Genomic DNA, 15,643 nt, shown 5'->3' with positions numbered 1-15,643 from the left:
ATTAATTAAATTATGCTTAAACTTACCCTATGTCCTTGGAACCAGCGTGGTTACCAACTTCATTTAGTGATATAACCCACCCAGGCATCAGTCTTAGGAGTCAAAGTATTAACCAAAGGCTAATTTATGAATTTGTTCATTGTTCTCCCCTTCTGTAAAGATTGTTTGACATTTCGTTAACTATTGCATGCAAATATACATATCTACTCTGAGACAAATCTACAGACCTACAACTAAACACTTATAATGAGTAAGCCTTGTTAAAAAAAAAAAAAACTAATTTGGAGGAGAGTTATTCATATTATAAAGACTTTTAAATTGAAAATAATTTTCCTTGTCTTCCTTAAATCCTAAGCTTTCCTAGTTTACTTGAAATATGACTCGATTTACAAAATAAGAATTTTTTCAGAGTAAACCTCTATTAAAGCATCTGGGTTGAGGTGGTGTGTATATGTGTGTGTGTGTGTGTGTGTGTGTGTACATATGATTCCTGGAACCTGTATAAAATGATCATTCTTAGAAATTAACTTACTTTGTAACAAAGAAAATAGTAGTTGCTTCCATAATGTGAAACATACAGGAACAAAAGATATTTTAAATAAACAGAAGACAATTTGGCCTCAAGGATATGGTAAAGGTTTTGTTGTGTTTTTGTTTTTTGCTTCCCAGGAGATACAACAGGTGAGCAAAGAAAGGCACCAGAAGGTAAAACTTCAGAGGCCGAAGGCAGCCAACCTTTGGAGGTAAGTGAAACTCAGTAAGTCTTTTTGGGGTGAAGCTAATAAGTCAGTATGGTTATATATTCGTCTTAGGATAAATAGTAACTTCCACTCTTGCTTATGTAGAAAGATGCCTAGGACAAAGAAAGCAGGTGATCTGCTGGAAGTCAGGCGGCAGTAGAGGGAGTGGTTTCGCCAGGGCTAAGCTTTTCCTAATGCTGGAAATGGAAACTTCCAGTTGAAAAAAGAGGAAAAGAGCACTTAAGTTAAAACGTTTGACTATTTTTGAGTGGCCATTTTCTAATAAATTGGAGTAAATAGATAATATATGAAGCTATAGAGAAGGGTTTGAAAATAACCTATTCAGAACCGTATTCCTGTTTCCAGCATCAAAGTATACTCCTTGACATTATTCGGTAGAAGGACTAGAACATTTGTTCTTTTCCGCGTGAGAAATGATTTCTTCCTTGTGGGTGCTTCAAAATGTAATTCACAGGGGCACCTGGGTGGCTCAGTGGGTTAAAGCCTCTGCCTTCGGCTCAGGTCGTGATCCCGGGGTCCTGGGATCGAGCCCCGCATCAGGCTCTCTGCTCAGCGGGAGCCTGCTTCCACCTCTCTCTCTGCCCGCCTCTCGCCTACTTGTGATCTCTGTCAAATAAATAAATAAAATCTTAAATATATATATATTAAAAAATTTTTTTTAAAATGTAATTCTCATACTTCCACATACTATATAGAAACATACTAACATCATTTAATCACTAAATCATTTTTAAGATTGGGGGAACACTAATTATTAGGTGATACAAGAGAATTTTGGAACTTTCTCCATGGTGACACACCCCTATTTGTATTCGTCTTGTAGCACAGGGAGGGTACTGCTGCATACAACTAGAGAGAGGTCAGGGACCTGTCCTATTTTGTTTATCACTGGAGCCCTAAAGCCTAGCGCAGAATAGGCTGTTGAAAAGTTTGTTCAATGAATGGATGAATACAGTCATGATCAGTCGAGATTAATCTTATCCCGTCTCATAGTTTTAAGTTCTGGGAAGAGGCCAACGACTCCCCAAGTACATCTCCATGAGACCTCCCCCCTGATCTCTGGACTGTACCCAACTGCCCACATGCCATTTCACAGACAGGCTTCCAGGCAGTTCAGCCATTACATAACAGAAGAAGACTGGTTGATTCCCAGCCCCCAAAGCCCTGAAGGTTCTCTCTGCTCAGGTTTCCACCATCTCTCTGTAACAGCACCACACCTTCTACAGAGTTGTTTAGAATCAAATTGTATATAGTTGTTTAGCCTCAGGTGTCCCAACTCCTCTCTTCCTCACATTCCACATAGAGCCTATCCCTAAGCCCTGTCCGGTTCCTCTATATCTGGAATCTGCCTCCCTCTCAGCACCAGCACTGGTAGAACCCTAGACTAAGTCACCACCCTCAGTCCTGTCCTTCTCCCTTAAATCCATTCTCCACACAGGAGACCGAAATATGAATGAGATCACATCATTCCTTGGCTGAAAACCTGCCTGTTGGCCCACAGTAACTAGAATAAATGATCTCCCATCTCCTTTCTCTCCACACCCCAAGTCCCCCAACTCCACCTCCCGTTCTGTCCCTTGGTCACGTTAAGCTCCTTCCCACCTCAGCCTTTGCATTTGCTCTCCCTTGGTCACCGGAGGGTCATTCAGGTCTTCTTTCAAATGTCACTTTTCATGACTGCCTCAGCTAAAGTGTCTCTTCCCCTGGTCACTGTCACATAAACCTGTTTTATTCCTTCCATCAAGTTTATTCTCAGATTATTCATTTGTTTACTATCTGCCTCCGTGACTAGAACAAAAACAGGCTCTCTGGGCCTAGAAAAGTGTCAGGTATGTGGGAGGTGCTCAATAAATACGTGTTAGTGATAATCAGGATTTCCTGTAATGTCACCATCCGTCTGCCAAGTTAAAGGCCTCAGCATGTCATTTGGACTCCTTCTCCTCAATCTTTTGATCAAGTCTACCAAGTCTTATTGATTCTATCTCACAAATATCTTCCAAGTCTGGTTCTCATTCTCCAGTGAGGTCTTCATCTGCTCACGAGACTGTTTTTAAATGAGCAGTTTCTTTCCCAGATCCTTTTCTGAAAACCAGCAGCAGGTTTTGTGATGTCGGCCCCCCAAATACCTTGAAACCTGCAGCATAAACCTTAAAACCAAAATGCTATCCAAACGGCACCTCCTTTGTGAACTCTTTTCCCTGTGCTCCCAGCCAGAGATAGCCCCAGTGTCCTTGTACTACTTGTCTTGTCTTTATGACTTCACCAAAGTGTGAGTTCCTGGAAGGTGGAGCCTACAGCTTCATGAACTAGCTTCAGCCACTAATATCCTGTCAGATGCATGTGGTGTGATAGAGATGCCCTGTCAATTATAAATGAACAGATAAGCAGTCTTCTGCAAATGCGGTCTTGGGAGTCTCTTCATTTAATCCTATTTTTATTTTATTTTATTTTTTGTTAACATATAATGTATTATTAGCCCCAGGGGTACAGGTCTGTGAATCATCAGGCTTACACACTTCACAGCACTCACCATAGCACATATCCTCACCGATGTCCATAACCCAACCACCCTCTCCCTACCCCCCTACCCACAGTAACCCCCAGTTTGTTTTGTGAAATTAAGAATCTCTTATGGTTTCTCTCCCTCCCAATCCCATCTTTGGGATGTTTCATTTTTTTCCTTCTGTACCCCCCAAACCCCCCACACTGCCTCTCAAATTCTTCATATCAGGGAGATCGTATGATAGTTGTCTTTCTCTAATTGACTTATTTTGCTCAGCATGATACCCTCTAGTTTTATCCATGTCATTGCAAAAGGCACGATTTCATTTCTTTTGATGGTTGCATAGTATTCCATTGAATATATATACCACATCTTCTTTATCCATTCATCTGTTGACGGACATCTAGGTTCTTTCCACTGTTTGGCTATTTTGGACGTTGCTGCTGTAAACGTTCGGGTGCACATGCCCCTTCAGATCACTACATTTGTATCTTTAGGGTAAATACCCAGTAGTGTGCTAATCCTATTTTTCCCCGTCCACTATAAACACGTAGCTCTCACCCCTTTACCGCTATGAAAAGAAAAAGCTTTCTTATTTCTTAGGGGGTACCCATAAAAATCTATTAATTTACATTATTTTTGATACTCCTACTACATTACCAAGGAAAAGTATAATGATTTTAGTTAGTTTAGGGAAAAAAAAAAAAGATAGCTGTGCCTGGGTGGCTTAGTCAGTTAAACATCAGCCTTCTGCTCAGGTCATGATCCCAGGGTTCTGGGATTGAGCCCTGCACCAGGCTCCCTGCTCACTGGAGCCTGCTTCTCCCACTCCTGCTGCTGCTGCTCTCTCTCTGTCAAATAAATCAGTAAAATTTTTTTAAAAAGATAGATGTCTGATTAAGAAAGTGTAAATACTGTACCAAGCAGGAAAGATTCCCACTATTTTTTTAGTGGCTGTACTAGAAATGTTGAAATATTATTTATAATGAGAATATGCTTGGTAAATTAGCTATAGAAGCAGAAATTCGCAGTCTATTCATGGAAAAATTAGAAAGTACCACAAATCACTGTAATATAAAATGGAATAAATAAGTTCCTTAAACTCTGTAACTACAAAGATAAGTGAGATTTCAGTGAAGAAAGAGGTGTCATTAGGGAGGGAGAATGTAGAGAGGCCTCAGGCAATAGGTGAGCTTCAGACCATGAAAGAATTTGTCTCAGCATTTACACAATTAATTCCTGCATGATAAATCCCTGTGAAATTCCGTAATGAAATCCTTCAATAAGAACATTTAAAAAAAAAAAAACTTGGGGGGAAAAAAGAACATTTTAGAAATACAGGGGCAAATCATGGTATGAACTGACTTTCCACACAGGAATCTGAATGATAGATGATAAAGGGTTAAGAAACGAATGTGGCTCGGCCTATGCCACACTGCAGTTTTGATGGCGGTTAAAATATTTTAAGTAGCCTGTGATATTTTTCCTTACACTTCATAGCCCAAGTATACTTAAAACATGTGTTCCGTCTCCAAATAGAGCTCTCACCCGACATCATGGAAATTCTAGCATCTAGACAGAATATAATGTGCAAAAAAGAGAACTGGTTTGGACATCAAATAAGTTCATTTTTACAGAGGGTGGATTATGAGATACCTTTACAGGTTTACACAGATGACTATGAAAGGCAGCATATTTATTTGTATTACGTTATCAGTGGGACTTTTTACTTTGTGAACTGAAAGTAATATGGCATTCATTTCAGAAAAACATAATTTCTCAGTGTACTTGTCTTCTTTAGTCCCCCTCCCTAAATATTTTAGGGTTACTCTCAGTGATGACTTTGAATGGTTGCCACTGTTTCTACCTTGGTGTTCCCTCTGTATGATCCCAGAGCATCCTCACCTCAAATAGGATAACTTAAGGAAATACTGAACCATCTAATCATCAAATGTGGTTACTCTCACGTTGTGTTTCAGTCAGTTTAAAGAGTAGTTTTTAACCACTAAAGAGTAGTTTTAACTGGTAGTTTTCAAAAGAATTCATCATGTTTTCGGTACGTAGAGCATGAGCCCCTCTAAGCCTATGTTTGGCCTTACTGAAATGAAAATCATTAGACTCTAGTACTTGGGGAAAGCGTTATAATTTGGAACTAATTCCAGTTGGAGGATTATCCATCTCCTTCTGTTCTTTCTTTTTTTCTTGTTGCCTTTCTGGGTGAATTTTGGTCATGAGTCATAATAATGTTGCCGCTACTTACCGCCTTCTGCCAGTCTAGGAGCCTGTTACTTACAGCTCAGGGGAATAAACCCACAGATTCATGGGGGACCCACTTTGAGTTTTTGCCATTATAACTCCTCTTTTGAGGGAAATAAACATTACAAGTAAGCAGGTAATTAGTCATTATTTTCAAATCATCAGTCATGGCAAGTGTTTTGTATTGTGAAAACTGGAACCCATATTAGCGGCTACTTTACTGGTGGGCCTATTCTTTTTTGGTTTTGTAGGTATATTTCAAGAGCTATGAATATGTAAATTTCAGGTTCTTTAATTATATCCAATTTTGGTGGCTATTAGTAGATTTTAGTAGATACTTATAGATTAAGTGTGCATTGAATTTAAATTTATTTGTACTACAAAAATTATTTTTAAATTTGCATTTAGTTTCTGTTTCCAAGACTGAGGAATATGTTTATTTAGTTCACTTACTGGCCTAAAGATAACAAAACACAAAAACAAGCCAATAAAAATCTCCCCACAAAACCACAATTCTATTTATATATTTGTCTTGAGTGACAACTAATTCACATATGCATATGGAGACACATATAAAATAATAACTAACAGATGGTATAGCTGCAAAGTAGGATTTATAAAGATTATTATCAGCTGGTGGTATTGAGATACTACTGTGGTTATGCTGACAGAAGACACAAAAATTATTTATAATAATAAACTGTGACACTAATATCCCCCCAACTTCTGTTAACCAAAGTAGCTTATTGCATATTTAATATAAATTTCTTAATGACGACCTAAACAAACGTACAGCCAATTTGTGCTAGGAAATTTAATAGACAGCAATTGCCAGACAGTAATTGAGGTAGCAACAACAAAATGCTTGCTAAAAATTGTTAAGTGCAGAATACTAGAATCCCTGGAATGTGAAGTAAATATTTGGGGGATTTTGTTCAGCTCATTTCAGGCATATTTCTCAATGTAGTATACTGGGGTTTTTTTAACTCACGTATTTGAAAATAGATGAGTTACCTGTGGAATTCACATTTCAGTAATTTAGGAAACAAAAGATTTTTTGTTTGTTTCTTTTGAAAGGCATGGAATGCACATAGTCACGAAACATGTCCACTTTTCTTCTAATGTGTTTTTGCACTTCCCTTAAGTCTTTTAACAGAGTGGAGGAGCCTTCAGACTCTGTAGGGATTAATTTCCTTGTGTTTATTTCAGATAGTCATTAAAATGGATGAAAATATCCTTGAGCTTTGTGAATTCCATACAATAAAGTCTTTGATTACCATTTCTTAAAAGGGGAATAAGATGATCTCAATAAAGACTGGGTTCTGCGTAGAAAAGAATTGAGGTTCTGTGGTGCAGGGAAAAGGGAACTAGAGGTTGTGATTTTCAAGAAGAGTGTTAAGAATTGCGAACATTCCTCTACCGGGTGTCAGGATTTCGGCTTTAAGAATTTTCTAGTATAACATAGCATCTAAGTTTATTTATTTAAAGTATTGGTGTTATAAAGATGATTATGAAACTTGTTTATTCTCACAAGATAGTCATAGTCCAAATACAGCTATAATGGGTATTGATATTGAAGGCCGTTTAAATTGGTACAACCATTTTTGGAAAGCATTTTGGCAGTAAATATCAAGAGCCATAAAGACGTTAATATATTTTGACAGTAATTCCACTTCTAGGATTCTATTTTAAGAAAATCTTTTCAGTCCCCAAGAAGTTCTACATGCAAAGAAAAAAAAAAGATGGCAGTTCATTCAAGGGACTATTTTTCCATTTTCCTAAATGCAATTTATGATTAGTTTTCAATCAAATATGAAAACTCTTGGTTTCATAATTTTAGTTAAAAATATGAGGCCCAAATTGTATATACCATATTGTTGCTCTGTAAAAACTGTGCAGAAAAAGATGATGGGGTCCATAAAAGCAGAAAGGGTAGTTACCTTTGGAATGAGAGCTGTGTGGGTTAACTCATTCTTTCCAGTGTTCTTATTTTCCGATTTGTCTGTAATGAGTGTATCTTATATTTTAAATGTTAGTGAGGTCAGTGATGAGGAAATGATGTATTCACTCAAGGGCAGATTTTGCTTAATAGAAGAACTATTTCCTATGGCAGTAAAAACAATGGAGCGGATTATTGAGGGTGACCCTTAGGAGATAGGTTGGGATGTTTCTGCCTTGGCTCATTTAGGTTTAAGATCCCTTAATGAGTTGATCACAGAGCACCACATCTGATCACAATTTGTCCAAACATCTGTCCTCTCACCCAGGGGCCTTTCCAGCAGGGAGAAGAGTGAGGTGACTTGGAGGTTATTCTTCACATCTCATTGGAAATCACACGGCCCAAACTTTTCTCATTGATCAACCTGTCAATGTCATTGGATCAGCTATAAAGTCATATTTCCCCCACAAAATATGTTGTGGGCTTTCAGTTTAAATGTGTATTTGTCTAAAAGCCGTGCTTTTTTCCTTTATACTGTGATGTTGAGACACTTGGTTGAACTTAATTAATTTCTCCCTTTATAATAATTAGTTGATGAGAATGTAATTTTATCAAATGAGTGTAAGGATCTTTGTTGTTTGTTTCCCCTAATATAAAACCTTTTCAAATTTCTGATTTACTGGGAAATGAAGCACAGTTGGATTATGTCATTTAAATGGTAGATTTAATTCTTTAATGTATTTATCCTCCTTATACAAGATACCTTTTGAGAAGAAGATTTTATAGAATGCATTTCTCCCTTACTTTCATTTGAATCATTGCATAATATAGTAGGAAGTACATTTTGGGGGACTCCCCTGCTCACCAAATGTATCATCTGGGACCAGTTGCCAAGGTTCTCTTCAAGTTCAGTTCTCAGTCAGTGAGATAGGTGTAGGTGGGTTAGATGCGGGATCTGAGATTTTTTTTTCTTGCCAAGAAGTCCTGGCTCTTGACCTCTTTGGAAAGTGAATTGAGATTGTGCCACCAAATGCCAACCTTTATATCACTACCGTGATGGTGATGAGGAGGCAGTGATGGACGGTAAGGTGAGAGTCTGCTGTGTATTGAAGACTTTAGGCATTGATTAGTCAAGCCTTTATGCTTGTTAAAAAGGAGTGGACCAGCAGCCCTTGCTGGTAAATTGTCAGACTGCAGAAACTACTTCCAAATATCCTTGCTCTTGCTTATAACGTCTGTCTTGGGCCACTGGTAAAGAACAATTAAAACACTTTACTATTCCTGCAGATCTGTAAACATTTGACATTTATATTTGACAATCAGACTTGCCTAGGTCGTTGATTACCCAAAACACTGGCAAGATGAATTAATTTGAGGCTTGCTTATCAAGAGTTTGTAAAGACCTTCTCTGTAACTTCAGTTTTGTATGTTTTTGTTACCACTCCATCTTTGTTCTAATTTCATTTTCACTGGAAAAACTTACAATTGAAAGGTCATAATTCCGGTGTTTACCGGTTTCTACTGGGGTTTACTAGCACACTGAAACATAATGTTCATTCATCCTAGTCAGTAAGGCCAAACTATGTGAGGTGTAGGAGAGCTGCCCCTGTTTCCATCCAAAATGCACATATGGTGTGGGGAAGCCAGTAATGTGAGTTTTACGCAATGTTTCTGCTCATGTACACAGTCTGTTGCTCAGAACCAATTATTCCTTGCCAGAAACCCGCTAACCTGCTGCTTTTGTAGCTCTGCTTGATGAAGCTAGGTAGCTTAAATTGACCACAATGATATTTATTTAACTTCAGCAATCTTAGTTTGTTAAAGTTATACAACTTTAACCACCTGCCTCATCTGCTGATTTATTGCAGTTGATTGCAATTAGAATCCGAGAACTGGAACCTTGTTACCGCATTGCTGGAGCTGCATTAGAGCCAATGTGTGTTTATTATATATGTGTAGGCGGAGGAGCCCAAATGTGGAAATACTAGCTTTTTGCTTAGCAAATCTAGTTTTCAATCTCCAAATTAGAGACTATTATTTTTAAAAGTAAATTGGATCTTCTGTTTATATTTTGGTAGTCATTTTGTTGTCATTTTTCCAGTTTTCCCACTTTTATAGTTTTAAAAACCACAAAATCAGCAGGGTGAGAGGTCCATGTTGGGAGAACAACTGTTCTCTATTTCCCATAGCCATCTTTTTTCTAATCCCCTGTTTTTTAATTAGTAACAAATGGTCCTTATTTTTTTTCTCCTTCGGTTCATGTTACAGTCGTAACTTCTTGTGACTACGTACAGAGTTTAAATTAAAGCACAGCCGCATTCATGTTGTCTTCACACAACTAGAGTTTGGTTTTTTTGAGAAACGGTTCATCTGACTCTTTTGTAATGGAAAAGTAGCATGCAGATAGGTGTGTGGTCTCATTGGCAGTTTCTGAATATTCCACTTTGTACCTTACTGAGGATTCTTGGTGTGAATCTGCTTATGAGGGTAAGAATACATAAAAAATAATTACACTGTAGTGAAGCTCAGCTAAATTTATGTTGATTTTTGCATTGCTTTCCAGATCTGGCAGGCACTCTTCCCTACATGTGTCTTTTTCTTTTTAATGAACCTCTGTGTTCTACCCTGTTCAATAATTAACATTAATTTCCACCCATTCAAGGACTGTTTAATGTCCACTTTGGGGATGTCATAGCCTTAGGAACATGCCTTTCACACATTGCCTTTAAAATGAGTTAAGAAATCATTATGGGTGTGAATTCATAAATCATCTCTACTGCCCATTATATAATAGAGAGTATATGTACTAGAACCTCCTAATGTAAAAGCCAAAAGCCCTAATTTTTTTTAAAGTAATAGCAACCCATATTTTCTCTGCCTTTTTATGCCACTTGGAGAAGGAGAAAAGACTGGCATATACTCTCCCTGAGAGCACAGTGATAGTAGACTGAAGTATCGTTTACATAGTAATAAAAAGTCCATAAAAACTTTCTCAGAACTTCTGAACTGAGAAGAGTGTGTGAACTGTTGCATAATCCTGCTTTTTTTTTTAATTTATTATGTTAGTCACCATAAAAATACATCATTAGTTTTTGATGCAGTGTTCCAAGATTCGTTGTTTATGTACAACACCCAGTGCTCCCTGCAATCTGTGCCCTCCTTAATACCTACCACGAGGCTCACCCATCCCCCCCATCCTCCTCCCTTCTAAAACCCTCAGTTTGTTTCTGAGTCCATAGTCTCTCATGGTTCATCTCCCCCTCCGATTTCCCCCAATTCACTTTTCCTTTCTTTCTCCTGAAGTCCTCCATGTTGCAAAATCCTACTTCTTAAGCTGGTTTTGGTTGAAGACTAATTGCCAGAACATGCTATTTGTTCACCTAGGTATTTGGGGATTCGTTACTAGATCCAGCTGGTCCCACCAGAGTGTGTTTCTATCTCCTTGGCTTAGTCCTGCACAGATTGCCTGCCCTGAATGGTTTTTCAGCTTGACTGAGTAACTCTGTGAGAAACTGTTGTGTGGAATACACTCTGACATTTATTCGGAGGGAATTACTAAGACATTGTCTACTACATGACACGGTCTCCCCCGTGTCAAATCCCACTCAGGTCTTCTGGTTTCTTATTGCCTTTGTATGAATTGAAAATAGTTCGGTTCTCCTGAGGTGTTAGTATTCCCTTTATCTCAGGGCCATCGTGAATTCTGTATTTCATCATTTTTTCTGTTTTCCTTTAGCAGGAGGAGGCTCGGATCTAGATGTACAGCTCAGTTTTAGTAATTATTTAGCATCCTGTAGAATATGTATTTGTATACTTCATTTTCCTCTTTTCTTTGCTCCTGTATTTTTCCTGTACATGATTTTTAAATTTATTGTGACTCTTGTTAGCTGCTTCAGATTCAGTGTAGACACAAAAGGGTTACAATTCGTACACACTTGTACACATATATTTATGTAGTACTTATATAAAGTAAGTCTCTATTTCATGTGTGCTTTTTATTTTACTAGGTTATAAGAGATACATACAAAGTAGGTTATAAGATATATATGTGTGTATGTATACACACACATATGCAATTTTGATTTTCTTTCATTCCTCCTTTTTTAAAAAAAAAAGTGATAAAATTATACATGAGTTTTTTTTTTCTGTGAGAATCTGTGGACATGGGGCACCTTACTTAACGCCTCTCCCATGTCTCAGGCTCATACCCTGATCTCCAGTCAGTGTGGTTTCTTCAGGGTTGTTGTTGACTGGAGGACGGGGTAAAAGGAACCTCCTTTCCAGATTATCAACTTTGTCCAGCTGCTTTCAGGCATAGTGTTCCTTAGGCTCCTGTAACTTGCGTGGCTCGCTCCATCAACCACTCTTTAGCCTCTTTCTACACACACTCTTTTTTAAATGCTCTTAGACGGCTTACTAGTTGGATTTTTAGATATAAGTATGGAAGATATAGGAAAAATGACTGCCTGATTTGGAGACACTGTCTTGAGAGTCATGATTTCTCACAGTGGTGAATCCACCGACCCCTGCAGGAGCACGGAGCATGGCCAGAGCATGAATGCCATCACCAGACAGACTTGGAGCTCGGGTCCTGGCTTCCCCATGTATCAGCAGGGTGCCTTTGATCATACTTAGCATCTTAGATCCTCCGGTCCCCTTGCCATAAAATGTGAACGGAAGTACTTAGCTTGCAGGGTGACTATAAGACTTAAAGAGTCAATATGTAATTTTTATTTGAATGTCTATATACACAATGTCTGACATATACTGGACACTCAATAAATGTTTGTTTCTTTTTCGGCTGGAAGAAAATCATGGTTAATGCCTTGAAAATCATACTAAAGTAGGTCTGAAGGGATTAAGTCAGGAATTGTGCTCAGATGAAAGTTTTAAATACCTGAAAGGCAACAGCTTAAATTAGGGCTTTCTTTGTCCCATGTGTTGAAAAAATGTCTTGGAATGTGGTGGAAGCATTGTTTCAGGAACGCACTTTTGTCAAGACTGATGTCCTATGAATCTTGATCTTTTCCTCATAGTTTGCAAGGTGGCCACTGTAGCTCTACCCATCATACCCAGTTTCCAGGAAGTTGAAAAAAGGAAGGAAAGTGAAGGGAGAATGAAAGTACCTGTGACCAGAAACATTTCAAAACCTCTCTAGCAGAGATCTATTGGCCCTAATGTATCACATGGCTACCCCTAGCAGCAATGGAGCTTGGGAACTGTTTTTCACTTGGTACTTTGCTACACCCAGCAAAATCAGCATTCATTAATGAAGAGGAAAGGAAAGCTGAATATTGGATGGACTGCAAAAGTCTCTGACACAGTTATGATCCTATTTTGCCTTTAGAAGCTTCCTTTTTCTAACGGCAGTGTGGATGAGTGTGGGAAGTAGAGAGAAATACCCATTGGTGATAACTAGACTCTCTTTGGAGGCAGGAGGTCTTTGAGTAGTCAAAGGGGATGGGAAATAGAGAAGGATATTTCCTTTATTCTTATCTTTTGAATCTATGACAAGTTGGGCATGGTGCTAATAGGAGGTTTACATATATCATCTCACCAATTTTTACAGATGAGGTAGGCTATACTATCTTTTATTGAGGAAGCAACCAAGTCTTAAGAATATCCATTTCCCGGGCGCCTCGGTGGCTCAGTGGGTTAAGCCGCTGCCTTCGGCTCAGGTCATGATCTCAGGGTCCTGGGATCGAGTCCCGCATCGGGCTCTCTGCTCAGCAGGGATCCTGCTTCCTCCTCTCTCTCTGCCTGCCTCTCCGTCTACTTGTGATCTCTCTCTGTCAAATAAATAAATAAAATCTTAAAAAAAAAAAGATTTTATAAAAAAGAATATCCATTTCCCAAGTTCACACACGCCAGAAGTCAGACTCACACCTGACGAACCACAAAATCTTTGCATTGCATCATATGACATTCCTGTAGAACTCCCAGCTATTGTTCTTGGCTTTTATTTTTCTATAATGCCTTGTAATAGTGGGGTTCATAATAACTATATTTTGACCTCATTATTTGTGTACAGAATTCAATGGAGCATCACATAAAGGATTGCTGCTGTTGGTTGCTGAAGGTTGTATAGAGGAGGCTGGGAGAGGCGCAAGTGGTGCTTCCCCCTCTCATCACCATCACTCAGAGGTGGGGCCAGCTGCCTCTGTATTTCTGTGTCTATTCAGCAGCACCTAGGGACATTCTTTAGGACAAAGGGAATGTGGCAAAGCAGCAGTGATCAATCTCAGGAAGCCAGAATCCAAAATTGAAAGCTGACAGAATGATGTGGCGTGGAGACTGGTATCTTCTCAAGTCAGAAGCCAGGGAATTATCCTTGACTTCTTCCTCTTTTGCCACTCTCAACCCAGCTGGTCACCCCGTCACTTTGCTTCCACCTCACTTACTTGCCCTTTCCGCTCCCTCTCCACTCAAGCCTAATTACTGCTCACGTGGACTGTTGTGAAGAGTTTCTGAAATGGCCTTCTGGTCCTCAGCCTTACCATCATTCAGTCCATTTGTCCACAGATATGACCATGGAGCTGCCTTACCTGATGATGTTAGGGGCTCTTCAGCTGCTTCCAAGATAAAATCCAGTAACTTTGAGGGGCATGGCTGGCCCTTCCTGATCGGCCTTGCCTGTGTAAACATCCAGGTCATTCTTTGTCACCATATGAAGTTTATAAAACCATGCCGAGAACATAATCTCTTCCTCAGAGTTTACATGTGCAATTCTCTCCTTTTTCTGGAGAGCTTTATCTTTTACCCCTTATGTTCACATGGAAAACCCCTATTCATCCTCAGACCTCTGCTCAGGTATCTTTCATTTTTGATGCCATCTTTGTCTCCCTTCGGCAAGGTCCTCTCTTCTGCTTTCTCAATCCCTTTACATGCCCATGTCTAGCTCCTCGTATCATGACCAAAACCATCATGAACTAGGGAATCCTGGTTGATTTAGCACTGTGTTCCTACTGCCCACCACTGTGCCTGGCCATAGGTCAGCCACTCAATAAAAGCTTAATGCTGATTGTGTGCAGGAATGAACATTTAGTTTGGACCTAAGACAGAATAACTTGTTATCCAGTTTGTTATTCTAGCCTGAAACACCATAACTTTGGGCACAGTCCTTATTCTTTTAATGCTGGGTTAACGGGAGTATATCTGTAAAATCACTCCATCTCCCTGCATTGAACTGTTCTCACAAAGTTCTTCCATGGTTTCTGTTGGTTTTTCAGGTTATCTTTATTTATTTTTATTTTTAAAAGATTTTATTTTTAAGTAATCTCTACACCCAATACGGGCTTCAAACTCACAACCCCGAGATCAAGAGTTGCATGCTGTTCTGACTGAGCCAGCCAGGCACCGCATCAAGTTATCTTTAATCAATCCCATTAGGCCAGGTCAGTGATGATTCTGATTTCCAAATCCTAAAGGAGCTTAGCTCTATCATGTATTAGGCCTTTACTCAAAACTCAGTTGTGTATTCAGTGCTTTTCCTCTATATTGACTGTTGTAGGCACCCATTCGTGACGGAAAACATATTTTAAGTTATATTTTTAAATGCTTCATGACATTTTTCCTCTGATTTTTTAGTGATTCCTAAGTGTATCTTTTGTTTAAAATTTTTAATTTGAGTATAGTTGACAAAAACAACACTGCATTTGTTTCAGAGTGATTGGACAAGTCTGTACATTACACTGTGGTCACCATGAGTTACCCTCCACCTGTCACCACACAACACGATTATAGCACCACTGTCTGTATTCCCTGTGTTGTACATCTTATTCCCGTGTGACTCCTAAATATCTCTCTGTATGTGTTTTGTCCCTTTTAGCTATTTCGTGTAAGACTTTCTTGCACAAAAATTAAGTTGGCAAAATAAGTACCTGATAAGCATCTACAGTTTTTCTCCAAACCATATTATTGCTACTTCTTAAATTCTTCATTCCCAATTTCTAATATGCCAAACGTTTACATTCAATAGTTGCTTAGACTGCGCTGTATCTGACAAGGTATAGGTAACTACTGGAAGAATAGAAGATTCTTGAAAGCTGTGGTTTTCACTGTCTTACTTAATGCTGAAATCCCAGAGCCTAAAAATAATATTTATGGGCGCCTGGGTGGCTCAGTGGGTTAAACAGCTGCCTTCGGCTCAGGTCATGATCTCAGGGTCCTGGGATAGAGTCCTGT

General features: G+C 38.9%; 1 protein-coding gene and 1 long non-coding RNA gene across 3 annotated transcripts in view; one reads left to right on the top strand and one right to left on the bottom strand.

Annotated features, from left to right (window-relative positions):
- LOC309845432 overlaps positions 1-15,643 on the bottom strand; it is a 180,344-nt gene that overhangs the window by 14,901 nt on the left and 149,800 nt on the right. The gene's annotated exons all lie outside the window — the stretch shown is intronic.
- The window catches only part of UMAD1 (UBAP1-MVB12-associated (UMA) domain containing 1), a 238,692-nt gene that overhangs the window by 166,328 nt on the left and 56,721 nt on the right, over positions 1-15,643 (top strand). The window contains exon 6 of the mRNA XM_082693370.1: positions 670-743. Coding sequence (XP_082549496.1) covers positions 670-743 — 74 coding nt within the window. The remainder of the gene's footprint in view (positions 1-669; positions 744-15,643) is intronic.

Source organism: Mustela nivalis, assembly GCF_964662115.1.
Source record: "Mustela nivalis genome assembly, chromosome: 12".
Lineage (NCBI taxonomy): Eukaryota > Metazoa > Chordata > Mammalia > Carnivora > Mustelidae > Mustela > Mustela nivalis.
Note: the sequence above shows the minus strand (reverse complement) of the source record. Positions and strands in the feature narration are given on the sequence as shown.